The sequence below is a fragment of the Wolffia australiana genome, chromosome 10 (genome assembly GCF_029677425.1).
Source record: "Wolffia australiana isolate 7733 chromosome 10, ASM2967742v1".
NCBI classification, from domain to species: Eukaryota; Viridiplantae; Streptophyta; class Magnoliopsida; order Alismatales; family Araceae; genus Wolffia; species Wolffia australiana.
In genome coordinates this window covers 17304626-17330272 of record NC_135844.1, presented here as the reverse complement: position 1 = coordinate 17330272, position 25647 = coordinate 17304626, and the positions used below count along the sequence as shown (strand labels likewise).

Genomic DNA, 25647 nt, shown 5'->3' with positions numbered 1-25647 from the left:
AATGAAAATATTTTGTATTTTTATCACCTTCTTGCATCCATTTCTTATTTGCCTTTTGTTTAAGAAACACTAGATATTGTTCTTCTTTTTGGAGTAGCTCTTGTTTTAGTAAAGATGATTCTCTATCTTAGTATCATCCCATTGATCTTGTAGATCATTTTCTAGGGTATCAATTTTCTTTTTCATTTTGTCCCTTTCAGTTTAGATATTTCCAAACACCTTCTGATTCAAAGTTTTAAGTATTGCCTTAAGATCTCTTAGTTTGTTGCTAAGATTTATCATGGGATCATTGTGGTGAATTAGTTCCCAGGAATTTTTAACTACGTCAAAGAATTGTGGATGTTTAGTCCACATCGCCTGGAATCTAAAAGGTGGATGCCTAACTATTCGAGCAAGTTGTTGAAAGGAAATGATCATTGGTGAATGATCTGATAATCTACAAAGGCAAGTATTTGATAGCAAAGTTATAGTGAAGTAGGGATCTGTCATTCATCAAGACCCTATGTAGTCTTTCATAAATTTGTTTTGATCCTCTTCGTCCGTTACACCAGAATAAATGATTTCCTTCCTTCTATCTATCTATCTAATCTATCTATCTTCTATCTATCCATCTATCTATCCATCTATCTATATAATCTATCTATCTATCTAATCTATCTATCTATCTATCTATCTATCCATCTATCTATCCATCTATCTATCTATCTGTCTATCTATCTATCTATCTATCTACCTACCTATCTATCTACCTATCTATCTACCTATCTATCTATCTATCTATCTATCTATCTATCTATCAATCTATCTCACTCGTTTCTCTCTCTAGCTCCCAACTCTGGTTTTTGGTCAAGGGCCTTAGTCCCGTTTTGTGGGTTTAGAAAAGCTGGATCAGCTCCCAGTTTGTCTCTCTCTCTATCTCTCTCGTTCATGTGCAGGGTTGCCATCAATTTCTGCATCCGACGAAGCCTCATCATGCATCCAGTTGGAGGTGGGGTCCAGTATCGACACGTGGCCTGATCGCGACCGTCCAATTGCAAATCGGCTACTCGCATCCGTTCAATTGCCAGATGCCAAAGATTGAAAGCTTCACTTCAGCGCAGACTTTGCAGTCGAAATCTATCCCACACTTCAGTCTCTCGCTCTCTCTCTGCTCCTTCTCTCTCTACTATTTCGCTCATCTCTCTCTCTACTTTTCTCTGGCTCGCTTAATATAAGCATTGTCTGATTGGCCGGATGAGTTGCAGATTGGGCACAAATTCTTTACTGTTTCTTCTATCCTTCTCCTGTGATTTCTTCTTGCTGCTCCTCCCTTGAGCCGAACCCGATCGGTAAGGCTTGCGGTGAGTTTATCGATGTACATTACCCACTACACACTTGTTTGGACGATTGCGTTCGTGCTTTCGGCAAATGGGTTGGTGGTGTTGTTGTTCGCGGAATTTGAATCGGTTTCGATTGTGCTGGACAGTACTTTGAGATGCCTTTGATTCGTGAAATATGAAGATACGATGATCTTCAAAAATTTCCGTGCTTTAGCCGGAAGAGAAGGATCGAATTGTCTATTCCTAGAAAGCAAATATTTCATCTGACAAGGAACGCCGGGACTGAAATTGGAGCCTTTATTTTCCGTTTCATCGTGAGCAACAGATTATGTTTTCTTCGTTTTCAAGGGTCTTTCCCTCACCCGTTTCGATTCGGGGCACTATTACGGGTACTTCGATCTGTGCATAATGCAGCTAATGCTTATAGAGTGCTGTCTTTTTGTTCTTGTTTCACTTCTTTCAAAGGGAAAGATTGAGCAGGATTTAATCCTCTGAACTGACTAAGAAATTTGGCCGTTTTTCAGGCATTACATTCCCATGAACGCCTGTATGAAGAGGAAAGAAACAATGCGATTCAGAGGATTTTCTTTCTTCAATGCCTGAAGATCCTTGGGGTCTCCACTATGGTGACATGTCAAAATTTTTTAGGATTAGTTTCTGTCATTTTTCTACAACTTCTAGCGCTACGACCCGAAGCTATAAGTCCAGATGGTGAGCTACGATATCTCAAATTGCTAATTAGGGAGTATTAGCTTTTTCCCTGCGTTTACATTACACTATCTTATGTTTCAGGTGAGGCACTTCTTAGTTTCAAGACAGGGGTCGTTGATCCAGATGGTGTGCTCTTGCTATGGAGGCAAGAGGATCCCGATCCTTGTAAATGGCGAAGAGTGAAATGTGATCCTCAGACTAAGAAAGTTACCCATTTGTGAGTTGCATCGCTATTCTACTGATTTTTGATTATCACATTCCTGTATAGTGAAGTATTCATTTGTGCGTATAAATTGGCTTTCCCTCTCTGTTGTATACGACCTCGAAAATCTTAGTCTCTGTGCCTGCCCTTTTTACGCGAGTGTCTACTTCATTGACTTTTTAACATCACTCCCTCTCTCAAACCCTCACCTTTTTGTCCAATCAAATAATTTTCTTTTAAATTTTACGCTTAAAAAAGGATGGGTGGAGTGGCTCAACATCTTCACTCTTTTTGTAATAGATAACCATCAGGCTCTTAATGCCGTGAGCTCTCCAATCTAGATTCTTGCTCGGGAGAATACAAACTCTAACCTGTTGAAAGTGGAATCAAAACTTATCTATCATGTCATGACTTCAGTCTGATTCTTATATTGTTCAAGTAATCATTTTTTTCATTTTTCCTCCATTATCTTTTGGCTTACTCTGTATTTATGGCTCGATCCTTCAAACTCTCGAGCGATAACGGTTGTATAGATGCAAAACTCAACAATGTTGTCAAAAAAGAGACAAGGATAACTGAACACTAGCAATATCCATATCCAGATTAAGGTGTTCCAAGAAAGAAACAAACGATGGAAGGAATGTGAAAGTCTGTATAGATGACTGCCGCGACGGACGGGTAGACGGCCGTATCGGCAACGACTACAACAAGACGGCGAGAGGATCTCCCACCTTCTCGTAACTCCGCAGGAACTCTTCCCACAGCCCACTTTTTTCCACCTCTTGTCCAATGCGCCGTTCCGCCTTATAGGTTGTTAGCCGCCCTCGCCTCTTCCGTTGTCTGACTCGAGGCACTTGGTGCGTGAGCGACAGGAGCGTGTCGCTTTTTCTTCTGTTTTTCCAAATAAGTCATCGTGAGTTCACTATCAATACTTCCCCTTTTGAGGACCAAATTGTCCTCAATTTGGAAATGAGGGAATTGTTTCTCCATAGTGGGGACGTCTTCCCAAGTAGCTTCATGATTGGGTAAATTCCTCCACTTGACGAGGACTTGCATGCATCCTCTGGTGAATCTGTAAGAAAGAATAGCTTCAGGGAAGACCTGCCATTCCCAATCAGAAGATGGGTTAGAAGTTAAGGGTAAAATGTTTGTAGTCTCTCCTATGGCTTTGCATGCATTCTCTGGTGAATCCTTAAGGATGAATGGTAGTGGTGGAAGGCAAATCTAGCTTGTAATCAACCGGACCGATCTTTTCTAGTATTGTATAAGGGCCGAAATATTTTGGAGAGAGTTTTCCGAGGGTCTCCTTGCCAAAGTCTTCATTTAGTAGTGTCAAGAGAGGAAGGAAGAAGATAATGACATAACTCAATAGAGTACATGGCTAGGTATACATATACCCTAGGAGAGAGAGAATGATAAGAGGGCTAATGGGCTTATAGAATAGGGCCCATTAGCCCATAAGGCTGACTATCTCACTAACACCCCATGGAAGTATGGATGTCATCCATGCCGAGCTTGGACACTGCACGTTGCAGGAGAGGTCGAGATAGTCCTTTGGTAAGGACATCAGCAGCTTGATCAGCGGATGGAACAAATTCCAAGTCAAAGATGCCCTCGTCCAAGCGCTCCTTGAAGAAGTAGAGGTGGAGTTCCATATGCTTGATCCGTCCCTGTTGGCCAGGGTTCTTTGCCAAGGCGATTGCCGACTTGTTGTCGCAGTAGAAGTGGATTGGGCCGGAATACTCCACACGAAGGTCATGGAGAATTCCGTATATCCACTGGCCTTCAGAGGCCCCATCGGCAAGTGCCCGGTATTCGGCTTCAGCACTGGAGCGGGACACTTTGTCCTGCTTGCTGCTCTTCCAACTGACAAGGCTGCCGAAGACAAAAGTGCAGTACCCCGTGGTGGAACGACAGTCCACAACTGAGCCGGCAAAGTCCGCATCCGTGTACACCTTCACGGTCCGCTCCATACTCCGAGGAAAGAACAAGCCCTTCCCGGGGCAGCCTTTTAGGTACGCAAGTACCCGGTTGGCCGCCTGACGATGGATCTCCCGCGGAGAGTGCATGAACTGACTGAGGAGGTTGACGGCGAAATTGATGTCGGGGCGGGTGTGGGTCAAGTCCAGGAGTTTCCCCACCACCTGCTGGTACTGATATGCGTTCACCGGTGCTGAGTCCTCCCCCTTACCCAACTTGACGTTAGGGTCGATGGGAGTAGTGACCGGTGCACACTCAGTCATTCCGGTCAAGGCCAGTAGGTCAACGGCATACTTCTGCTGTGACACAAAGATCCCCCGGGGGGAGTAGGCCACCTCAAGACCGAGGAAGTAGCGAAGAGGCCCGAGGGCCTTGATTTCGAACTCCTTGGCCAACGCAGAGCTGAGGCGGCCGGCCTCTGCAGAATCGGACCCCGTGATGAGGATGTCGTCGACGTACACGGCCAAGATGGAGACACCCGCGGAACTGTGACGGAAGAATAGGGAGGCATCCCCATTGCTCTGAGTGTAGCCCTCGGTCTTCATGACCGAAGAGAACCGACCGAACCACATCCGCGGTGACTGTTTCAGTCCATAGAGAGACTTCCGCAGCCGGCAAACGGTGCCCGGGGGGCCAAGGGTATACCCGGGAGGTGGCTGCATGTACACCTCCTCCGTCAAGTCACCGTGGAGAAAAGCATTCTTCACATCGAACTGTCGTATCGGCCAGTCGGAATGAGCCGCAAGCGCCAAGAGGAGACGGACTGTTTCCATCTTCGCCACAGGAGAGAAGGTCTCGAAGTAGTCCACGCCATACGACTGAGTAAACCCCCGAGCCACAAGTCGAGACTTGAGGCGCTCGAGAGTACCATCAGCATGATGCTTCTTGGCATGAATCCACTTGCAATCCACCGCCCTCTTGCCAGGAGGAAGTGGGACGACTTCCCAAGTGTGGTTCTTGAGCAAGGACTGCATCTCCTCATCCATCGCCGCTTTCCAATGAGGAGAAGCAAGAGCATCGGATAGGCGACGAGGGAGGGGATGCGACTCGATGTGAGAAAGAAAGGACCGGTAGGAAGGGCTTAGCCGATCAAAAGAGAGATAGTGAGATAAGGGGTAGAGAGGTGTGCGAGCGCACTGACGAACCCCTTTCCGAAGGGCGATAGGCCATCCCAACTGAGCATCATCATCAGTAGACGAGGGTGACGCATCGTCCGGCGGAGTAGCGGAAGCAAAAGAGGGAGAAGACGATAGCTCCCCAGGGGTAGGGGGAGGCTCCCCGGGGGAAGATGGTGCACTAGGAGAAGGATACGGTGCACCAAGAGTAGGAGGTAGCTCCCCGGGGTGAGAGGTGGACTGCCCGGGGTTAGGAGGTGCACTAGGGGGAGGATACGGTGCACCGGGAGGTGAGACGGTAGGAGGCAAGGGAGAGAAGGTGGCTGGGGATGGCGACAGTGGAGGAATGGGTCCCACAAACGGAAAGGGTTCCAAGGAAGGAGTCGAAGACGCCTCAACCAGCGGAAGGTGTGGCGAGGTAGAATCACCGAAGTAAGACTCATGCTCGGCAAAGGTGACGTTTGCCGAGATGAAAAATCTCCGAGACGGAGGGTGGTAGCAACGGTAACCTTTCTGGAGAGAAGCGTACCCGACGAAGACGCACTGGAGAGCTCGAGCATCGAGCTTCGTGCGAGTGGGAGCCGTATCATGGACGTACTCCGTGCACCCGAAGATGCGAGGGAGGAGTCCAGTCCGCAGTGAGAGATGGGGGAACGCCGTGGAGACACGTCGTGTCGGGAACCGCCGGCAGAGAATGAGTAACCTTGTGTGACAAGGGTTCTCGTTGAAAGTCTGCATCGGTGAAGCCATCATCTGGGACGGCCGGTTGACGCGTCTGGCCCGTGGAGTAAAGTTCCTCCGACATCAGAGCCGTGGTCTCTACAGAGACGGCTGTTGTGACTGAGGTTACGGCCCGTGCTGCGGCTGCGGCTGCAAGTTGCGGCTGCGGCGGCGGCGGCTGCTTTGGCGGCTGCTGCGGCTTCTGCTGCTGCTTCGGCGGCTGCGTGCGACTTCGGCTGGCGCGCGGCTGCGGCTGCGGCTGTGCGCGGCTGTGGCTGGCACGCGGCTGCGGCTGCGGCTCTGCGCGGCTGCAGCTGGCGAGCGGCTGCGGCTGTGCGCGGTTGCGGCTGCGGCTGTGCGCGGCTGCGGCTGTGCGCGGCTGCGGCTGTGCGCGGTTGCGGCTGCGGCTGTGCGCGGCTGTGGCTGGCGCGCGGCTGCGGCTGCGGCTGTGCGCGGTTGCTGCTGTGCGCGGCTGCGGCTGGGCGCGGCTGCGGCTGTGCGCGGCTGCGGCTGTGCGCGGCTGCGGCTGTGCGCGGTTGCGGCTGCGGCTGTGCGCGGCTGTGGCTGGCGCGCGGCTGCGGCTGTGGCTGTGCACGGCTGCGGCTGTGCGCGGTTGCGGCTGCGGTTCCGGCTAGGGCTGCGGCTGCGGCTGGTTCTCCGGAAGCTCCGCGGGCTGGCTACAGCTCGCGCTGTGGCTGATCCGTCGGTCACGCTCTGGATTCGCTAGACAGCGAGAGGGTGATGTCAAACCCTAGATGGAAGAGCTCTGGAGCTCTGATACCATGTCAAGAGAGGAAGGAAGAAGATAATGACATAACTCAATAGAGTACATGGCTGGGTATACATATACCCTAGGAGAGAGAGAATGATAAGAGGGCTAATGGGCTTATAGAATAGGGCCCATTAGCCCATAAGGCTGACTATCTCACTAACAAGTAGGGTCGAATTTTGACATACACCTTGTCTCCGACTTGAAATTGAATATCTCATCGATGCTTGTCATGTTGCTGTTTCATAATAGATTGGGCTTTAGCTGAATGGGATTTGAGACTGTCAAGAGTGACATCCCTCTCTTGAAGCATTGTGTCTAAGGAGTCAATAGGAGAAGGCGTAGCCCCATACTTGAGTATTGATGGTGGATCCCAACCATAAACTGCCTTGAAAGGAGTCATGTTGATGGAGGAATGATGAGACGAGTTGTAACTGTATTCTGCCCATGGTAACCATTTGATCCATTGTTTAGGACACTGTGAAGAAAAACAGCGGAGATAGCATTCTAAACTTCGGTTGGTGACCTCAGTTTTCCCGTCTGTTTCTGGATTGTGATTAATGGAAAGAGAAAAAAGAAGAGAGAAGAATTTGGGGCAAGAAGGAATCATTTTTATTGCTGAACTGGGCCCCCTTTTATAGAAGAAAAAACTTCACTTGTTAGAAAGGGAATATTCCTAAGGAATATTCCCTGTTTCTTGATCATATATTTTGAATATATGACTGTTTGAAACAGAGAGGTCCAGCTGCTTTTAAAGCAGCTGGACTCTCCAACGGCTGGGTTTCAGCCGTTGGAGAGTTGGGCCTGACTGTGGTCAGGCCCAACATATATTAGGCCCTACTGGGCCTAATATATGGGCCCTACTGGGCCTACACTAATGGGCCCTTAATGGGCCCTTAGTGGGAAGTTAGGCGGCCCATGTTGGGCCTGAAGTAGTTATTTTTATTAATATCTCCTAGGGTTAGGCTATTACAGAGTACAAGGCCTCGGGCCCATTAGTTAGCTTAAACCCTACTAAGTATCCTCCATGACCTAACATGGATGATAGGAAGAACTCATCTTCAGTGAAGTTCCTTGCTGCTTGTGTAACTCTTTCCAGAAAGAACTGGTAAATATACTCCCTTGGTCAGATAAAATGGAATTCGGAATTCCATGAAGTCGGACAATTTCTTTAATGAAAATATCAGCCATAGACTGAGCTGTAAACGGGTGTTTGAGAGCAATAAAATGGCTGTACTTAGATAATTGGTCCACAACCACTAGAATCGAATCGTACTCTTGAGAGGGGGAAGCCCTTCTATAAAATCAAGCGAGACATCTTCCCATATTTGATTTGGAATAGCCAGTGGTTGCAATAAGCCAGCTGGAAGCAGAGTAGAAGCCTTATGCTGCTGAAAAAATTGGCATTGCGACACATAGGATTGGATAGTTTTCTTCATGCCGGGCCAATAGGGCTGTTGATAAATCCCCCATGCCCTCCAACCTTGGCTTTATGAAATTCTCGGAGAACGACAGGAATATGGGAGGATTGTTGAGGAAGAACAAGTCTCTTCTTGTAAAACAATAGATCTCTATGTAAGGAATAATGTGTTGGGGCTTGGTTTGTGGAGCGGATGGAGTGTATTATTTCTGACCATTTTGGATCCTCCATGAGTTCTTTCAGAAGTATTGGTTTATCCAACCAATGCGTTGTCGATATTGAGTGACATTTGACTGTTATGTCTTCCACCGAACGGGATAGAGAGTCTGTGACCACATTGTTCTTACCTGCTTTATACTTGATATCAAAATCGTAACTCAAGAGTTTTGCTATCCATTTGTGATATTACTGCGGAATCTCATTCTGGCCATTTAGGAACCTAAGACTGAGCTGATCTGTATGAATATAAAATTTCTGAAATAACAAATAATGCTTCCATTTTTGGATGGAGAGGACTACTGCCATGAGTTCTCTCTCATAAGCTGATTTGTGTTGTTGTCTCTCTGATAAGGCTTTACTGAAATAGGCAATGGGGTGTGAGTCTTGTAACAGTACTGCGCCAATGCCTATGCCTGAGGCATCCGCTTCCACAGTAAATGGTTTAGAGAAATCAGGCATTTTGAGAACCGGTGCTGTGGTGAGCGCCTGCTTCAACTTATCAAAGAGGACGTGGCAATTTCATCCCAATGAAAAGCATTTTTCTTCAACAGTGCAGTTAAAGGATGGGACTTGGAGGCATAATTAGCAACAAACCTGTGATAATAATTGGTAAGTCCTAGAAATCCACGTAATTGTCTGGCTGACTTGGGCAAGGGTCATTTTTGGATGGCTTCAATTTTGACCGCATCTGTGGCCACTCCTTGATGAGAGATACTGTGGCCTAGATAATCAATTCGATCTTTTGCAATTTGACGTTTGGACATAGCTGATTTTCTTGAAGGATTTGTAAAACTTGATGTAGGGCGATTTCATGCTCAGCTGTGGAGGAACTATACATCAGAATATCGTCAAAGAACACAAGAACACACTTCCTGAGAAGAGGTTTAAAAATAAGGTTCATTAAAGCCTGAAACCTAGATAGTGCATTGGTCAATCCGAAAGGCATGACAGTAAATTCATAGTGCCCTTGATGGGCCTTGAAGGCTGTTTTGTGGATATCGGATTCAGACATCCTAATCTGATAGTAGTCAGACTTAAGATCAAATTTGGTGAAAATAGCAGAACCATGAAGTTCTTCCAGTAATTCTTCTACCATCAGAATAGAGTACCTATTTGGCACTGTAATTTTATTGAGAGCTCGGAAGTCAATGCACATTCTCCAACCCCCAGTTTTTTTTCTTAATCATCAGAGCAGGACTTGAGAATGGGCTTGTGGAGGGTCTGATGAAATTGGAATCGAGAAGTTCCTGGATGATCTTTTCTAGTTCATTCTTGTGTAGATGGGAATATCTAAAAGGGCGATGATTAATGGGTTTTGAGTGGGGTAGCAGATGGATTTGGTGGTCAATGGAGCATTTGGGAGGGAATTGCGATTGTTGGGTAAAAAGCGTGGGATATAATGTTGGAAAATCAATCAATTAAAAGCGTGGGATTTATAGCAATTATAATGTTGGAAAACATATGCCTTGTGACTGTTGCAGAATGCCCCTGCTAAGTCAGCATGAATGAAATTATGTGTGTCCCCTCCATCAATCAATATCCTGACAGTGTGTCCTTTTATACTACCCCACAGCTTCACTAGACCATTGGGGGACAAGGATTCCGAAAAATGAAAGGAAATTTGAGCTGCAAATAAGGAATCTGAGTTGATAGGAGTCTCGTCTTTCTGCATGTAATCAGGTGCTTCATCCTCGGACGGGGGTGAGTCTTGGTCGCCATCTAATACTGTTAGTGAGATAGGTCTTATATGGGTAATGGGCCTTGTGCTATTAGCCCATTACCCTCTTATTCTCGTTTTCTCTCTCCTAGGGTATATATACCCCTCACTTGTAACCCATCAGTTATGAGATCACTCCTCTCCTTCTCCTAACCTAACCTAGGTTAGGATTGCACAAATACCATGATGAGATTGAGAATTTTCTTGCATCGATTTCTCTGGTGCGAATCTCTCGTTGCAGTAAAAACTCAGGCCCTTGTTTTTTCCGTTGTTGGAATTCTGACTCTGTCAATTTCAGGTTCGACGACGATTTGCGCGATCAGCATCGCGACTCTGGTAAACTTGAGTTGATTGAACTTGATTTTGTATGCTGGGTCTTGGTGGTGCCAGTTGATGGTTGTGCGATGCATTGCTTGAAGTGTGCGCATACGTCAATGCTGGTAACTTTCTGCTGCTATCTGTGATGCATGTAATGGGGTAGCACGGGTTATTTTGCCATGCCGACCATAATACTCCTATGTCGATCTCGGCTTGGATAGAAAAATCCATAATCTCCTTCAGTCCATATGGTTTAGATTTCAATACCTCCCGTCAAATTTCGGCCTTTAACCCCCTGAGATAAGCATTCTCTTTGACGTTCCTTGCTAGATTTGGAATCTGGGCGATGAGTCGCTCAAATTCAGCTCTATAGTCAGGTACAAATCCTGTCTGTTTAATTTCAAATAGTGCTTGAAAAAGGGCATGAGAAGAGATACTATACCGCCCTCCAAAGTGCTCTTTAAAATCTTCCCAAGTGGTCATACCAAATTCTTGTTCAGCATAGAGGAACCAATCTTGAGCTGCCTCATCCAGATGTAGGGACAATAGATGCATTTTTTCTTCATCTGGCACTGGATGTAACCGAAAAAATCTTTCCACTTTTTTGATCCATCCTTCTGGATTTTCACCCTGGAAAATAGGTAGATGTCCCCTTGGATTCTGGCAGAGAACTGGATCTTTGTAAGGTTCACACGGTGGGCGATCTTTTCCAGCTGGTAATACGTTCGGATGTGGGGCCTTCTTCATCGAATCCATTTGAAGCCTCATGTCATTCTTTTGCTCCATAATATGCTCCAGGACAAGGTTGGTGCGTTTTTGGAACTCTAGCATGCCCCCTTCACTTATTGCTTCATGCCCCTTTGCTGGAATATTGGGTGAGGAGTGCAACTGATGAACGGACAAGCGACGATCTTTGGAAAAGCCTGGAGCTCTGATACCAGTTGGTACGATCATTCAAACTCTCGAGCGATAACGGTTGTATAGATGCAAAACTCAACAATGTCGTCAAAAAAGAGACAAGGATAACCGAACACTAGCAATATCCATATCCAGATTAAGGTGTTCCAAGAAAGAAACAAACGATGGAAGGAATGTGAAAGTCTGTATAGATGACTGCAGCGACGAACGGGTAGACAGCCGTATCGGCAACGACTACAACAAGACGGCGAGAGGATCTCCCTCCTTCTCGTAACTCCGCAGGAACTCTTCCCACAGCCCACTCTTTTCCTCCTCTTGTCCGATGCGCCGTTCCGCATTATAGATTGTTAGCCGCCCTCGCCTCTTCCGTTGTCTGACCCGAGGCACTTGGTGCGTGAGCGACAGGAGCGTGTCGCTTTTTCTTCTGTTTTTTCAAATAAGTCCTCGTTAGTTCACTATCAATAACCATTATAAAGTGTCCCCGTCCATTATACTTTGGGCTAGTCTGAACCTGGTAACTCATGTTGTAAGGTTTTAAAACATTTCCAATAACAATTTGGCACCATTAAAGAATTGGCTGCGTGTCACCAGACCCACTTGGAAGGGACTCGTGACTGCACTCTACAAATCAAGGAGGGGTGCCATTGACTGGTGATGCCTGACTCGCTTCCTCTTCTAGGTTTCCTTCTCAATTCTCTCTTCTCTCAGTAATTCTTGATTCTGTAATTTGATCCAAGGAGGTCTCTCCTTGAGTCTTCAACCCCGTTTGGTGTTCTGATTAGAGAAGCATCCATGTCGCCTACCCTGAGCCAACTTTGTGATCAATTCTTTGTTCAGAATGGACGAAACTGACATTCCAAAACTGGATTCAGAATGCATGAATTACATTATAAATTTGTTCTTATGCAATTTTGGCTGTCAAAAGCCCCAGCCATCTTTAAGTCTCTAATAATATTTTCTGTTCCATCAAGTGCCACTCTATACTAATATTTTCTGTGCTTATTGATATGGTCCTCATTCTATCTAGAGGTTGTCTTGGCATGTTAGCTTACAACCTGGCTTTGCTACCAATGATATGATCCTTGATGGGGGCTCATTTTGGGGATGGGGACCAGACGATAAGGTGTAGATGTTCCCGGGGTTGACGTGTAGAAATGGGAATGATCCAAGGAGGGGTCGAACAGATGAGGCAGGGATTGACTGGGGACGAGCTGCCTGAAGAATGCGGCGAGGTCGAGACAATCACAAGGGAGGGAGTTCACAAAGGGAGAGAGGGGGCTTAGACATTGAGAGAGGAGACTGATGACTCTAGCTGAATTCTTCTTTGCTCCTTTGTAAAGGGAGGGTACATCAGTGTCACATGACGAGAGTACCCCTTGATAGGATGAGGTTCATATCACTTATATGGCAGATAGGAGGAACATGTGCAATACTTGATGCCTGTGTCTTGTCTTTTGGAGCTGAATGACATGCATGTGAATTCAAAGAAACGCTGAGCTGACCAAATATTGAGTGGAATATTTTGTACGCTGGGTGTTCAAGGAGGTAATTTTAGGTGACGAGTGGATGAAGCAGATGCCTTAAAATGTGGTATAACTCATGCAAAACCAAAGCCATCACTTTCTTTAAGCAGTTTTTGACTGACTAGAATGCCGGAGAGTCAAGATTGGAGAAGGGATTGATTGCTGTCCTGTTTTCTATCCGGTAGTGGCAACATTATCTGATCCATAGGAGAGACAGTCGATACAGATTACTGCAAAACAGACAAAATGAGTGTCTTCAAAATATTAGTGCAGTAGTATGAAGAAAAAAAAATGAGGTTCACATGGATTACTAACTCAAATGTCTTCAGAATAAATCCTTGTCTTTAGAAGCTACTGGCCTGATGCAACTCCTGCTTACTCCTGATAGAATTTCACGTGAAATTTCCATGGACTTTCTTGAAGTCTGATCTGACGCCCAAGCCCTACCAGGGGTATTTTCATTATTTGGCTTCAGTGTAGTTTCCTTAAAATACTTGTAGTGCTCCCGAAGGAGGCCAGTCAAAAAGTTGTTCAATTGGGGCGGAGATCCTCCTGAGTGGGTTCAGGTGCGATATGGCATGTGGCTGTTCTCGTCTTCCTATCTTTTTTTCCCTCTTTCCAACCTCGGTAGAGTCCCATACCAAAATCTATTTTTGTGGTCATAGGTCTTATAAGAAAGCGCTCTCTGGGAGGGTCACTGACTCGTCGGGTGATCGTCCCTTTAATGTTGGACAACAATAATTTGTGAAGTTGACTATCAATTATCACAAAATATCATTATTTTACTGGTGTAGATAAAGGAGCATATCTTATCTAATTAGTATCTGTTAAAAAAAAAGAGAAAGAAAGGACTCTCACTTTATTCTGTCAAAACATTCATTTTAACAATGAAATTAGATACTTTCTTGGTCTTTGGAACCCAATGCCATTTCCTTACCCCTATCAGTATCATTTTCTTGTCACCTCTCTGTTTCCAAAGAGAAAGATGGGCTTCAAGGAGACATATAATATCGGAAGATAGATAACTCTCTGGGGGAAAATAAATAGAAGATTGGTCTAGAAAGATGGTGGAATTATAGTGCTGAGATTGTCGTTTCGACTGGTTTCTTTCAAATGAAAGCGTTGGACAACAATAATTTGTGAAGTTGACTATCAATTATCACAAAATATCAGTATTTTACTGGTGTGGAGAAAGGAGCATATCTTATCTAATTATATCTGTCCAATATTTGTCCGTTTTGCATATTCGTCTTCAAACACTGAGTTATATTCTATATTTTTAAGCATGAACTCTACTTTAATCGTATTGGTGATTTTAATGTCATTTAATCTAGTTTGATTTATCAATTTGTCTTCTATAGAAATATTATTCTGGCCCTGGAGTGAGGGAATCGATTCTTAACGTAATGCTAAAATTTTCAGGAGTCTTTCTTCCACCAGATTGAGCGGACCAGTAACAAGTGAGATTGGGAAGCTCTCTAGCCTTAAGCTTTTGTACGTAACTGAGAGGGTTCTCTCTCATCTCAAAAATTTTCATGTCCTTTTATCCCTGTCGACGAGACTGAATCATTTTCTTCTGCAGAGCCCTAAACGACAATGCTTTGTATGGAAACATTCCCTCAGAACTCGGAAACTGCACTGAATTGGAGTATCTGTTAGTAAATTCTGACGCTGTACATTTATTAAACGTTGTTGAGTTATGTGAGTTGAGTTGATCTTTAGTGCGCATCTCTGCATACTCAGGATTTAGTATTCTTTGCAGAGGAGAGCCCAGTGATAAATAAGTTTTGAGATACATTTTCTATTAACTGTCTGTCTTGCTGACTTACAATATATTTTTTCAGATATTTGCAGGGAAACTTCTTCAGTGGTCCCATTCCATCAGAACTTGGCGAACTTTCTGAACTTGTGGCCCTGTAAGTTCCATGCATTCCCTTTCTTGGCTATGACGCTAGAAATCACTTGTACTAAAGTATCAAAGAAAATTTGTAAAGTTTCTGTGACGAGGTTGCTGGTGACATCCACATGATTAGGGAATGTCACGACGCACCAAGCTTTCAGTCCACTTTCGGTTTAAGGGGTCAAATTCAACCAAAACCGGGCCTAATATTCTCTTCAATTTTTTCTTCAAAAAAATATTTTCTTCTATTTGATTCTTGAATTTTGCATTATCTTGTGGGGATTTTTTGAAGCCCCTCGACTTGTTTCTAAATATAACATTCTGAAATTTAAATAAATATCAGATAATCAAGACCATCCAAGTGCACTGGCGCTAACACTTATTTTATTTTACTATGCTAAAGTGATATTTCAAGCAACAGCTTAAGTGGGTCTATTCCTCCTCCGTTAGCCAACCTGCCCAAACTGGCATCATTGTACGCGACACTGTAACTTAAACCTTTAGCTGATTTTCTACGTTTATTTTCTGTCAAAGCTCATATATTTAATCTCACATTTGAAGCAACGCGTCAACAAATTTTCTCACGGGGAGAATACCGTCTGATGGCCCTTTCCTCAAATTTTCCAAAGACTCGTAAGTCAAATACACTTTTCTTTCTATCTTTCTTTCATTCTTGCAGCAAGAGTGCCAGGATTAAAAGAATATTTGTACCGTGTGTTTCTGGCATTACGTTTATTTCTTAGAATTGAACGCCGCAAAGGTACAACGCCACAGAATTGTGCGTCATGCATTCTTCAGTGAAAATTACATTATAGCCTTTGCCTTGCTCGTCCATCCTGTAATTAGTTAATAATGTCACCTCTACGTATGTCTGTTTATCAGCTGATTGTGAATGTTGATATTAGCATGATTCTTTGTATTCTTTCTTTGATCATATCCTATTCATCCACGAATGATTCGGGAGACTAGATTGATTTGTACTGCAGCAAACTATGAAGAATAGACCTAATCTATAGCAGCCTCAGAATGTGGTTCTTCTTAATACACCTATAATTTTTTGATAATATTAATAATCTTAATACGCCTATAATTTTTTGATAATATTAATAATCTTAATACACATATAATTTTTTGATAATATTAATAATCTTAATACATCAATAATTAGGACTTGTATAAATTACCCTGAGCTTCTCACTGTATATATTTCCTGGATGAACGTGCAGATTTGTGGGGAATCGCTTGTTATGTGGGTCGTTACTTGACGTGGTTTGCCAAGATTCGGCTGGTGGACAATCCAATACGTCCTCTCCTTTTGGCTCAGGTAATCCTACTTGGTTCAGCGGCCTATTGTTTCACGGAGAATCGAATTAATTTCGAAAGAGGCAGATATTAATTCGCTCGAATGCACTAGAAAATTCCATTTTTATCGTTTGCTCTTTTCGTTACCTTCTGAAAACGGTAAAATGAGAGCGTATTTATGCCGTCCTGTGAAGTCCCTCGCTATAAGTTGGAATGCTAGTACTCATCGTTCAACTTTCCTGAAAATCTAGTTCCAAATCCAAACTATTTATTTTCACAAATTCCTTTCCTATTTTTAATATAACCATCCCATATTTATTCTAGAAAATGGTGCTTCCAAAGGAAAGTCTTCTGGAGACTCGACAAGGCTGGTCATTAGTGCCGTCGCCACTGTCGGTGCTTTGCTATTGGTTGCGCTGATGTGCTTCTGGGGTTGTTTTCTCTACAAGAAATTCGGCAAGACCAACGAAAAGAGGCTCGCGGCGTCAATAAATCAAGGTTTAATTAAAAATCTTAGTTCATCTTAGTAAACCGCATCACAATATATTCATATATTGATTTGTTTATCAACTTATCTTGCTTTTCTCAGGCGCCTCTGTCGTTATGTTCCACGGAGACTTGCCGTACTCGTCAAACGATATCCTGACGAAGCTGGAATTCTTGGGAGAAGATAGCATCGTCGGCTACGGAGGATTCGGAACGGTGTACAAGCTCGCGATGGACGATGGCAACGTCTTCGCGTTGAAAAAACTGACCAAGACGAACGAGAACTTGGACCGGTTCTTCGTGAGGGAGCTCGAGATTCTCGGGAGCATCAAACACCGATACCTCGTCAATCTGCGGGGCTACTGCAACTCCCCTTCTTCCAAGATTCTCATTTACGACTATCTCCCCGGCGGAAACCTGGACGAAGCATTGCACGGTGAGACGAAGATTTCAAAGAATTAAAAATTAAGGCGAAATTATCCATCAAAATACTTGTTTCTGCGCAGGGAGATGCGATCAGCTGGACTGGGATGCACGAGTGAACATCATCATGGGGACTGCGAAGGGATTGGTGTACATGCACCACGATTGTTCTCCTCGGATCATCCACCGGGACATAAAATCAAGCAACATCTTGCTCGATGCGAACATGGAAGCTCGAGTGTCAGATTTCGGCCTTGCCAAGTTACTGGAAGACTCCAACTCTCACATCACCACGAGGGTTGCGGGCACTTTTGGTTATCTTGCACCAGGTACTGTTTATTGTTATCTATCGACTAGCCCGGAGTTTTTTTTTTTTGGGTAGATTTGTACCGTGGTTTTACGTGATCTTTTTTTGGTGATGTCGCAGATTACATGCAGACGGGTAGAGCCACGGAGAAAACGGACGTGTACAGCTTCGGGGTTCTTGTTCTCGAGATTTTGAGTGGTAAACGTCCTACGGATTCGTCATTCCTGGAGAAGGGCCTGAATATCGTTGGATGGGTATGTCACTATTTACATAAATATCTCGCGGTGCAACAGCTCTCTCTTGCTCTCTCTTTCTGAATCTTTCGCTCTCGCTCTCTCTCTCTCTCTGTCTCTGTCTCTGTCTCTCTATTTCTCTCTCTCTCTCTCTCTCTCTGTCTTTCTCTCTCCCTCTCGAGCTCTCTCTCTCTCTCTATTTCTCTCTACTTCTCTCTCGCTCTGTCTTTCTCTTTCTCTGTCTCTCTCTCTATTTCTCTCTATTTCTCTCTATTTCTCTCTATTTCTCTCTATTTCTCTCTACTTCTCTCTCGCTCTGTCTTTCTCTTTCTCTCTGTCTCTCTCTCTATTTCTCTCTACTTCTCTCTCGCTCTGTCTTTCTCTTTCTCTCTGTCTCTCTCTGTATTTCTCTCTATTTCTCTCTACTTCTCTCTCGCTCTGTCTTTCTCTTTCTCTCTGTCTCTCTCTCTCTTTCTCTCTATTTCTCTCTACTTCTCTCTCGCTCTGTCTTTCTCTCTCTCTCTCTCTCTATTTCTCTCTCTCTCTGTGTCTTTCTCTCTCTCTATTTCTCTCTATTTCTCCCTCTCTGTCTTTCTGTCTCTCTCTCTCTCTCTCTGTTTCTCTCTCTCTCTCTCTATTTCTCTCTCTCTGTCTCTCTCGCTCTCTCTATTTCTCTCTCGCTCTATTTCTCTCTCTCTGTTTCTCTCTCTCTCTCTCTCTATTTCTCTCTCTCTCTCTGTTTCTTTCTTTCTCTCTGTGTGTCTTTTTCTCTCACTCTCTTTCTTTCTCTCTCTCTCTATGTCTTTTTCTCTCACTCGTTTTCTTTCTCTCTCTGTCTCTGTTTCTTTCTCTCTCTCTATCTCTGTCTATTTCTCTCACTCGCTTTCTTCCTCTCTCTCTCTCTCTGTTTCTTTCTTTCTCTGTGTGTCTTTTTCTCTCTCTCTGTCTTTTTCTCTCACTCGTTTTCTTTCTCTCTCTCTATGTCTCTTTCTCTCTCTGTCTGTCTTTTTCTCTCGCCCTCTTTCTTTCTCTCTCTCTCTCTGTTTCTTTCTCTCTCTCTATCTCTGTCTTTTTCTCTCGCTCGCTTTCTTCCTCTCTCTCTACGTCTCTGTCTTTTTCTCTCGCCCTCTTTCTCTCTCTCTCTGTGTCTCTTTCCCTCTCTGTCTGTCTTTTTCTCTCACTCTCTTTCTCTTTCTCTCGCTCGCTCTCTTTCTCTTTCTGTCTCTCGCTCTGTCTGTCTCTCTCTCTCTCCTTGTCCCTTTCTCTCACGCTCTGTCTCTCTGTCTCTCTCCTTGTCCCTTTCTCTCACTCTCTTTCTCTCTGTCTCTCTCTCTCTCTCTTTGTCCCTTTCTCTCACTCTCTTTCTCTCCGTCTCTCTCTTTCTCTCTCTCTATGTCCTATTCTCTCTCTCTCTCTCTCTCTCTCTCTCTCGCTATCTCTCTATCTCTATCTATCTCGCAATCTCTTTCTCTCTCTCTCTCTCTCCATTTCTAGAGGGTTTGAAGATGACAGGCGTGTTTACTGGTTGCAGCTCAACTTGTTGGTGACGGAGAACAGGCAGAGGGAGATTGTGGACGGGCGGTGCGAGGGGGTGCAGGCGGAGAGCTTGGACGCGTTGATCGCCGTGGCGGCGCAGTGCGTGTCCTCCAACCCCGACGACCGCCCCACCATGCACCGCGTCGTGCAGCGCCTCGGGTCCGAGGTAATCACGCCCTGCCCCAGCGATTTCTCCCTCTCCGACTGATCTCTCTCTCTCTCTCTTCATATTATTGTTTCTCCATTTCCCTTCTCTCTATCTCTCTATAGAAATCTCTCTCTCTCTCTCTCTCTCTCTCTCTCTCTTTCTATCTATCTATCTCTTTCTCTCTCCATATCCCTCTCTTCATTTTATATCTATACATCTCTCTTCCCTCTCTCCACATATATATCTCTTTTTGTTTCCCTCTGTATCTCTCTCTCTCTCTCTCGATATGTATCTCTGTATCTCCCTCTGTACTCTCTCCTCTCTCTCTATCTCTGTCTATTGGTCCTCTATTTGTATATCTCTTTGTACTTCCATTTCTTCATGGTTGAGCTGCAATTGCCCTTGTTACTCCATTATAGGAAGTAGACCTTAGCGTTTCTTACCCTTTTTTCTTATCACAGACGGGGAGGATCGGGATAGAGATAGAATGATATAAGTAGATGGGTAGATAGATAGAGAGAGAGACGGAGAGGAAGAGACCATAATAGCATGTTGGGGGAATTCTTATTGATATACATCGAATATTCTGGCATACTTTAACTATTAGAATAAACATTATCTTCCTGGATTCGTACTTGTGGGAGATTCGATATCGACACTTGGGGATTAGTCAGAACGAAAAATTGAAGATATCACGAGCTACTTAATAATTTCAGAATTGACTGTGAACGCTGAAGTTTCTTTGAGAAAATAGGATCTGAATTATTGGATGATTGAGTTGGAACCAATCAATGATTGATTGTATGAATTGAGGGTGCTGACCTTGTACCTCAGTGTCTTATAATTTGAGAGGAAAATAATTTTCAGAGTGAGCAACAAAAATGAAGTAATTTGAAGCTCCTCATGACAAAACTTGAAGAATCCAACAAAGATAATGTGAACCATGTTCACCTCTACCCAAATGAAAACTTCCAACTCTATATCTTTTTATAGGTTGGGTTTGAATAAATATATCTAAGGAGGTAAAAAAATTCAATGAATCCAAACTATGGGGGGAAATAAGGGCGAAACAGTTGGGGAATACTTTCTGAAGAGTGCTGGAAGGCCAAAAGTAATTTGTGGCAGAAATGTCATTTTATATCTTGCTAATAGCAAACATCATAATTAGTATTTCTCTTATTTCAAAAGGCAAACCGTCAAATGTTAGTGGAACATCAATCAATAAGCATGACTCAATGAGTATCGTACTTAAGGACTTAACACATGAGAAAATAAATATTATTAATCGGGTCAATATCCTAATGGAAATATATGTGTCTAGAAAGCCAATGACGCATTCCAAATATCATTAATTTTCATTAATACAATCTGTTGACTACAGTGCATGTGTGATGCTTATAATGAAGTCCATGAATACATGATCTGATTTGGTGAATTATGATGCTATCATAATATGTAGATGACTAGACTTTAAATATGCTTTCCAAATATTCATATTCAAAGGATACTCGAGAAGGGCACCAAAGAATCTTGATAGACTATCACTATCTAGTCTCACTCACACGATGAGCATGACTATGATAACACACAAAATATGGGTTTAATTCTACGATATTTATGTGTTTTATGTATTAAAATAATTAAATATGTGTGTTATCAAGCTTAAGAGAGTTAAGTCTAATTCAAGATTGATATTCTGTTTTTCTGGGTTTAAGTGAATTTTTTAGGATTTTTCCAACATCATATTCTCAACGAAATTCAATCCAGAGTATATTTTTTACATTTTGTTTAGACATATATTTAAAGAGATATGCATTTTCTAGATTGATATATATATATTATATTTTTATGACTCAGAATTTATTTTAAAGTAATTTATTAAACCATGTGTCGCCCTTTGATTCATTAAATGTCAATTAATCACACACTTCCTCAATGATTAGTGATAGACCTAAAATATGTGATGTAATTATACATATTTTAAGGGTATTTTGGGACCATTTCCTGTGTATTTCACTCTATTTCATGAAATATTGCATGTCATGCATTAAATGAGACAAATGGTAAAAATGATAAATTTTAATGTCATTTTATGCATGTTATACAAAATGAAATATATCTTAGTAAAAATATACATGTCGGAGTTGTTTAAATTTTGAATGTGCTATTTAATATGTTTATGAAAGTGCAGGGGTGAAGCTTGTATTTAATTTGCAGAAAATATAGAGGGAAATATTATAAAAAATATACATATATATATATATAATGGCCAGCTCTTCAAAAAGGGATATTTTGTTGGGCCGGCTATGGAGCAACCCAAGACATATATATATATATATATATAATGGCCAGCTCTTCAAAAAGGGATATTTTGTTGGGCCGGCTATGGAGCAACCCAAGACATATATATATATATATATATAATGGCCAGCTCTTCAAAAAGGGATATTTTGTTGGGCCGGCTATGGAGCAACCCAAGGACTGGGCCTCAACCTAGCAGCCAGGCCAGCGAGCTGGCCCCAGCCGCCGGCAAGACCCATTGCACAAGGGAGCCCACCTCCGCACAGCAGGAGCCCATAGTCGAGACAGCATTGGCCCTCGCCTGGTCGCTGGACAGAGGTAATGTCTCAAATAATTCATAGTGCATATCATATCAAAATTTATATACAGCGCAATATTTTAAAATCTTCCAATATGGGATGGCAAAATCCCATCCTTTTTAAGTTAAGTTAAAACGCATCGGGCTGGGCCATAGAGTAAAAGCAGGATCGCGGCCCGACGGGCCGCGATCTTAAAGAAAATTAGAAGAAAACGATACCGGGCTTCGAGCCAATCCGGCCCGAAGCCCGTATCATTTCGGGCTTACTTAAAGAGGTGGATATGATCCCAGCCGTCCAATCTTTTTAAAAAGATTGGACGATGGAGATCGATCTCGCCAAATTTAACTCTTTCATTTCTTTTGTTTAGGCTGACTTGGCCACGGGACCCATCCACGGACGAATCAAAAGAGAACCCGGGCGCTGACTGGGCAATGACGGGGCGCTGACGGGGTAGGGACTCGGGCACACCGGAAGAGGGGGTCCATGGCTGCAATTTAATCGCAGCCGTTGGACCTTTACGAGCTCGATCGAACGGCCAGGGGTATTCCCGTCCAATTTGGCTCCTGGCCGTCGACTCCGTCGGCCGGAGGCGTTTCGCGGCCGGTGGGGGGCCGCTGGGCGATCCAATGGCCCAAGAGGACCCCCCAGAGCTGCCTCTTTCCATCCGAAGGCGTCTAGGCTTCCTCCCAAGTCGATAAGAGGGGCTGAGGACCCCTAATTTCAACTATCTTTCGACCACCAAGCCATTACGGCAGCGGAGATCCCATCTGGCGGCGGCAAGAGCAGAAAGAGGGGCGTGACAACCCTCTAAACTCTCTTGGAGCTCCGGAAGGCACCGAAGAGACGCTGAGTTATCCTGGATTCGCGCCAGTGTGGAGGAGACGAGTAAAGACACCGCATACCAAAGTTAGGCGGCGGCGATCGGCGCCGCCACCTTTGCTCGTCGCATCAGGGCGATTCAGGTGCCATTACGGTTCTCTTCGGTTGAATTTTATGTCCCTTGATACTCTGATAGAATGATTTTGTTCACGATCTGATACTATTCGAGTTTCGTAGAATTTATCACCGCGATTTCTTTCAAGCATTCCATCGAACACCTCATGTGTTCGATGAATATTTCATGATTTACCTAAGTTCTATCCCTCTCAACTTTATAAAAATATAAAAAATATATATCGTCTTCTTTTGGTCATTTTGTCGAACTCCTCACGGGGGTTCGACAGGATCAATCTTCTTGACTTCTCTTAATCACTGAGCGAAGCCTTTCGGGCATTCTGTCGAACACCGCACGGGTGTTTGACAGAAACACCCTCTAATATCGACATTCTATCATAAAATCTATATAATACATATTAAAAAAACTTACTATTCCTTAAATACTATGAATATCTCTCTAAATCTCGAACTCCTATCGGGCATTTAGTCGAACACCTCTCGGGTGTTCGACTAAATCGACATACGAATGATAAAAATTGAATATATATAATCTATATATGAGAGTATAAATCATATATATAAATATATATAAATACCTCAACTAAATTTAAATAGTATTCTACCTCTTTATATAGGTATAAATACTTACTAAGTTTTATTACTCCCTCTTTATCCCTTCCTAACATCTATCTGTACTTACATAAATTCTTACTTATCATATTATAGTTAGATATGTATTCTCTTCCTAACTTCTTATTAATCCATAGATACTTCCCTATATGATCTGTCTCTCTTAATGTGCACACTCATCTATATGACTCTTCTTCATTCTTCTATTCTCTCATTGCGAAGTACTCTTCTTAAGTACTTTATATTTCTTAACTAACTACGTTACCCCTATTCTTAAATATAATACTTAATAACTTAATTCTTTCTTCTTCTTAGTAGCTATAGAGTATATAGCCATATATCTAATATTTTCCCTTCTGTACCTATCTTATTATAATAATATCTTCTTTAATTATACTTCTTCTTACTCTTATTCTCACTTCTTTATTATTCGTAGTATCCTGATACATATACCTATAATATCAGATAAGTTCTTGTTCTTCTTACTACCCCATTAATCTATATACTTACTAATTACTTAACTCTTCTTATTATCTTTAGTATTATTCCTATATTTTAATAAGTAACAACTCGATTATTGAATTTACACCTAAAGGCCAGTCCCTATGGAGACGACCTTACTCCCACATATACACTTGAGTAAGTTTCTATACATTTTATAAATTTATTTGATTGTAGGGAAATTAAAATCACAACGACCATTAAAATTATCACCCTAATTTGCGTCCATCAATTAGCTCCTCTAATCATTGCAAAAGGTGCAATTATGGCATTGTGGATTGTGATGCCATAATGCACCAATCATTATGAGACACGCTGATATTTTTTTGCAGGGGGCGATGTGGACCAATGAAAAAGGAGCCATTTTTATGGCAATAAATGCTTCTGAGAATCGAGAAAATAAAATATAAATTAATAAGAAAATAAAAGTCAAAAGTTGTGGCAGTACACGTGTACTACTGCAAATCATTTAAAAAAGAGAAAAATAAAAAGAGTGTTGATGCGGCACGTGGAAACACGTGCCTCGTCAGACATTGACAAGGGAATCTTCCCTTTTTCACTGACGCGAATGACGCGTGTAAGCACATCATTCTCCTAAAAAGAGAAAAAAGAGAATATTCTATGGCGTGGCAGGCGGCAACGCGACACCACAATATGTAATAATCTATTAATAATCAAAAAACATTTTTTTGTCCTTTTCCCATGTACGTACATGTGGCAGTTTTGAAGGAGAGTGCAGAAGATGAGGTGATGTAAAATATGGACGATTTTACATCTCAATCGAAATGAAGCAAGAGGAAACATCAACACCGATGATGAGGAGAGAGAAAAAATAAGGGCTAGGATTGCTCCAAATTCAAATTGAGATATCTGACGATTCACATCTGATTGAGGTGAAATTTTCTGGGTCACTTCATCTCTTCCTCCTCTTTACATGCATCCCAAAGTTCTACAAATAAATGCCTCGATCAATATGAAAATCATCCTTAAAATTGCTTCCTACTCATGTGGGCTGATTGAAATATAGTGAGTTTTTGAGATCCAAGAAGTGTGTTCTTGGTGCCTTGGGTGTCTCGGAAAGAAGCATTATAGAAGAGGGGGAGCTTACTGGCACTCGTAAATCACCGTGATCTTGGCAAAATGTAAGGATCTATGGTAAGTGTTCTTGCCTTTTCTCTTTCTCGACATCGTTGATAGTATAATTTGATTTCACGATCATTTTTTACCATCATACCACCTCCATACATCCGCATAATCTCGTTTCTCTATCATTGTGTCCTTCATTATCATATCCAATGCATTTATACCCTAATCACATCACACCTCTCGTCATTCTACTTTCATTTACACTTTTCTTTGTTCATTTCAAGTTTTAATTATAACTATCTACGATCTTTGACTCGAGATCACTATCTCGCCTAATATCTTCTCATCATTTCACTTCATTTCAAGTATTATCTCTTCTCATTTCGATAGTTACTATAGTAAGAATATTTAATCCTTAATCATCATTCCCTATGGAGACGATTCATACTCATCACAAGATAATTATTACTAAGTACTGGTTTATATATTTATTGAATAATCTCAATTACCGATGATGAGTTAAAACCCTAAAATTGAGTTTATCAGGATGGTCCCTTAGCCATTAGTGTAGAGACATTAAGGATAGATAGTGGGTGCTCTTGGAAGAAAATAGTTCATTAAATTGGTT

General features: G+C 42.9%; 1 protein-coding gene across 1 annotated transcript; it reads left to right on the top strand.

The window, feature by feature from the left end:
- Positions 1-922: 922 nt before the first annotated feature.
- LOC144708586 (LRR receptor-like serine/threonine-protein kinase FEI 2) lies at positions 923-19677 on the top strand. Its single transcript, XM_078581982.1, has 14 exons — positions 923-1328; positions 1844-2030; positions 2112-2247; positions 14354-14425; positions 14514-14585; positions 14776-14847; positions 15235-15306; positions 15393-15464; positions 16058-16155; positions 16458-16631; positions 16723-17055; positions 17126-17371; positions 17470-17603; positions 19114-19677. Exons 2-14 carry the CDS (start codon positions 1943-1945, stop codon positions 19324-19326), a joined length of 1782 nt encoding a protein of 593 aa, XP_078438108.1. The 5' UTR covers positions 923-1328; positions 1844-1942; the 3' UTR covers positions 19327-19677.
- The last annotated feature ends 5970 nt before the right edge of the window (positions 19678-25647 follow it).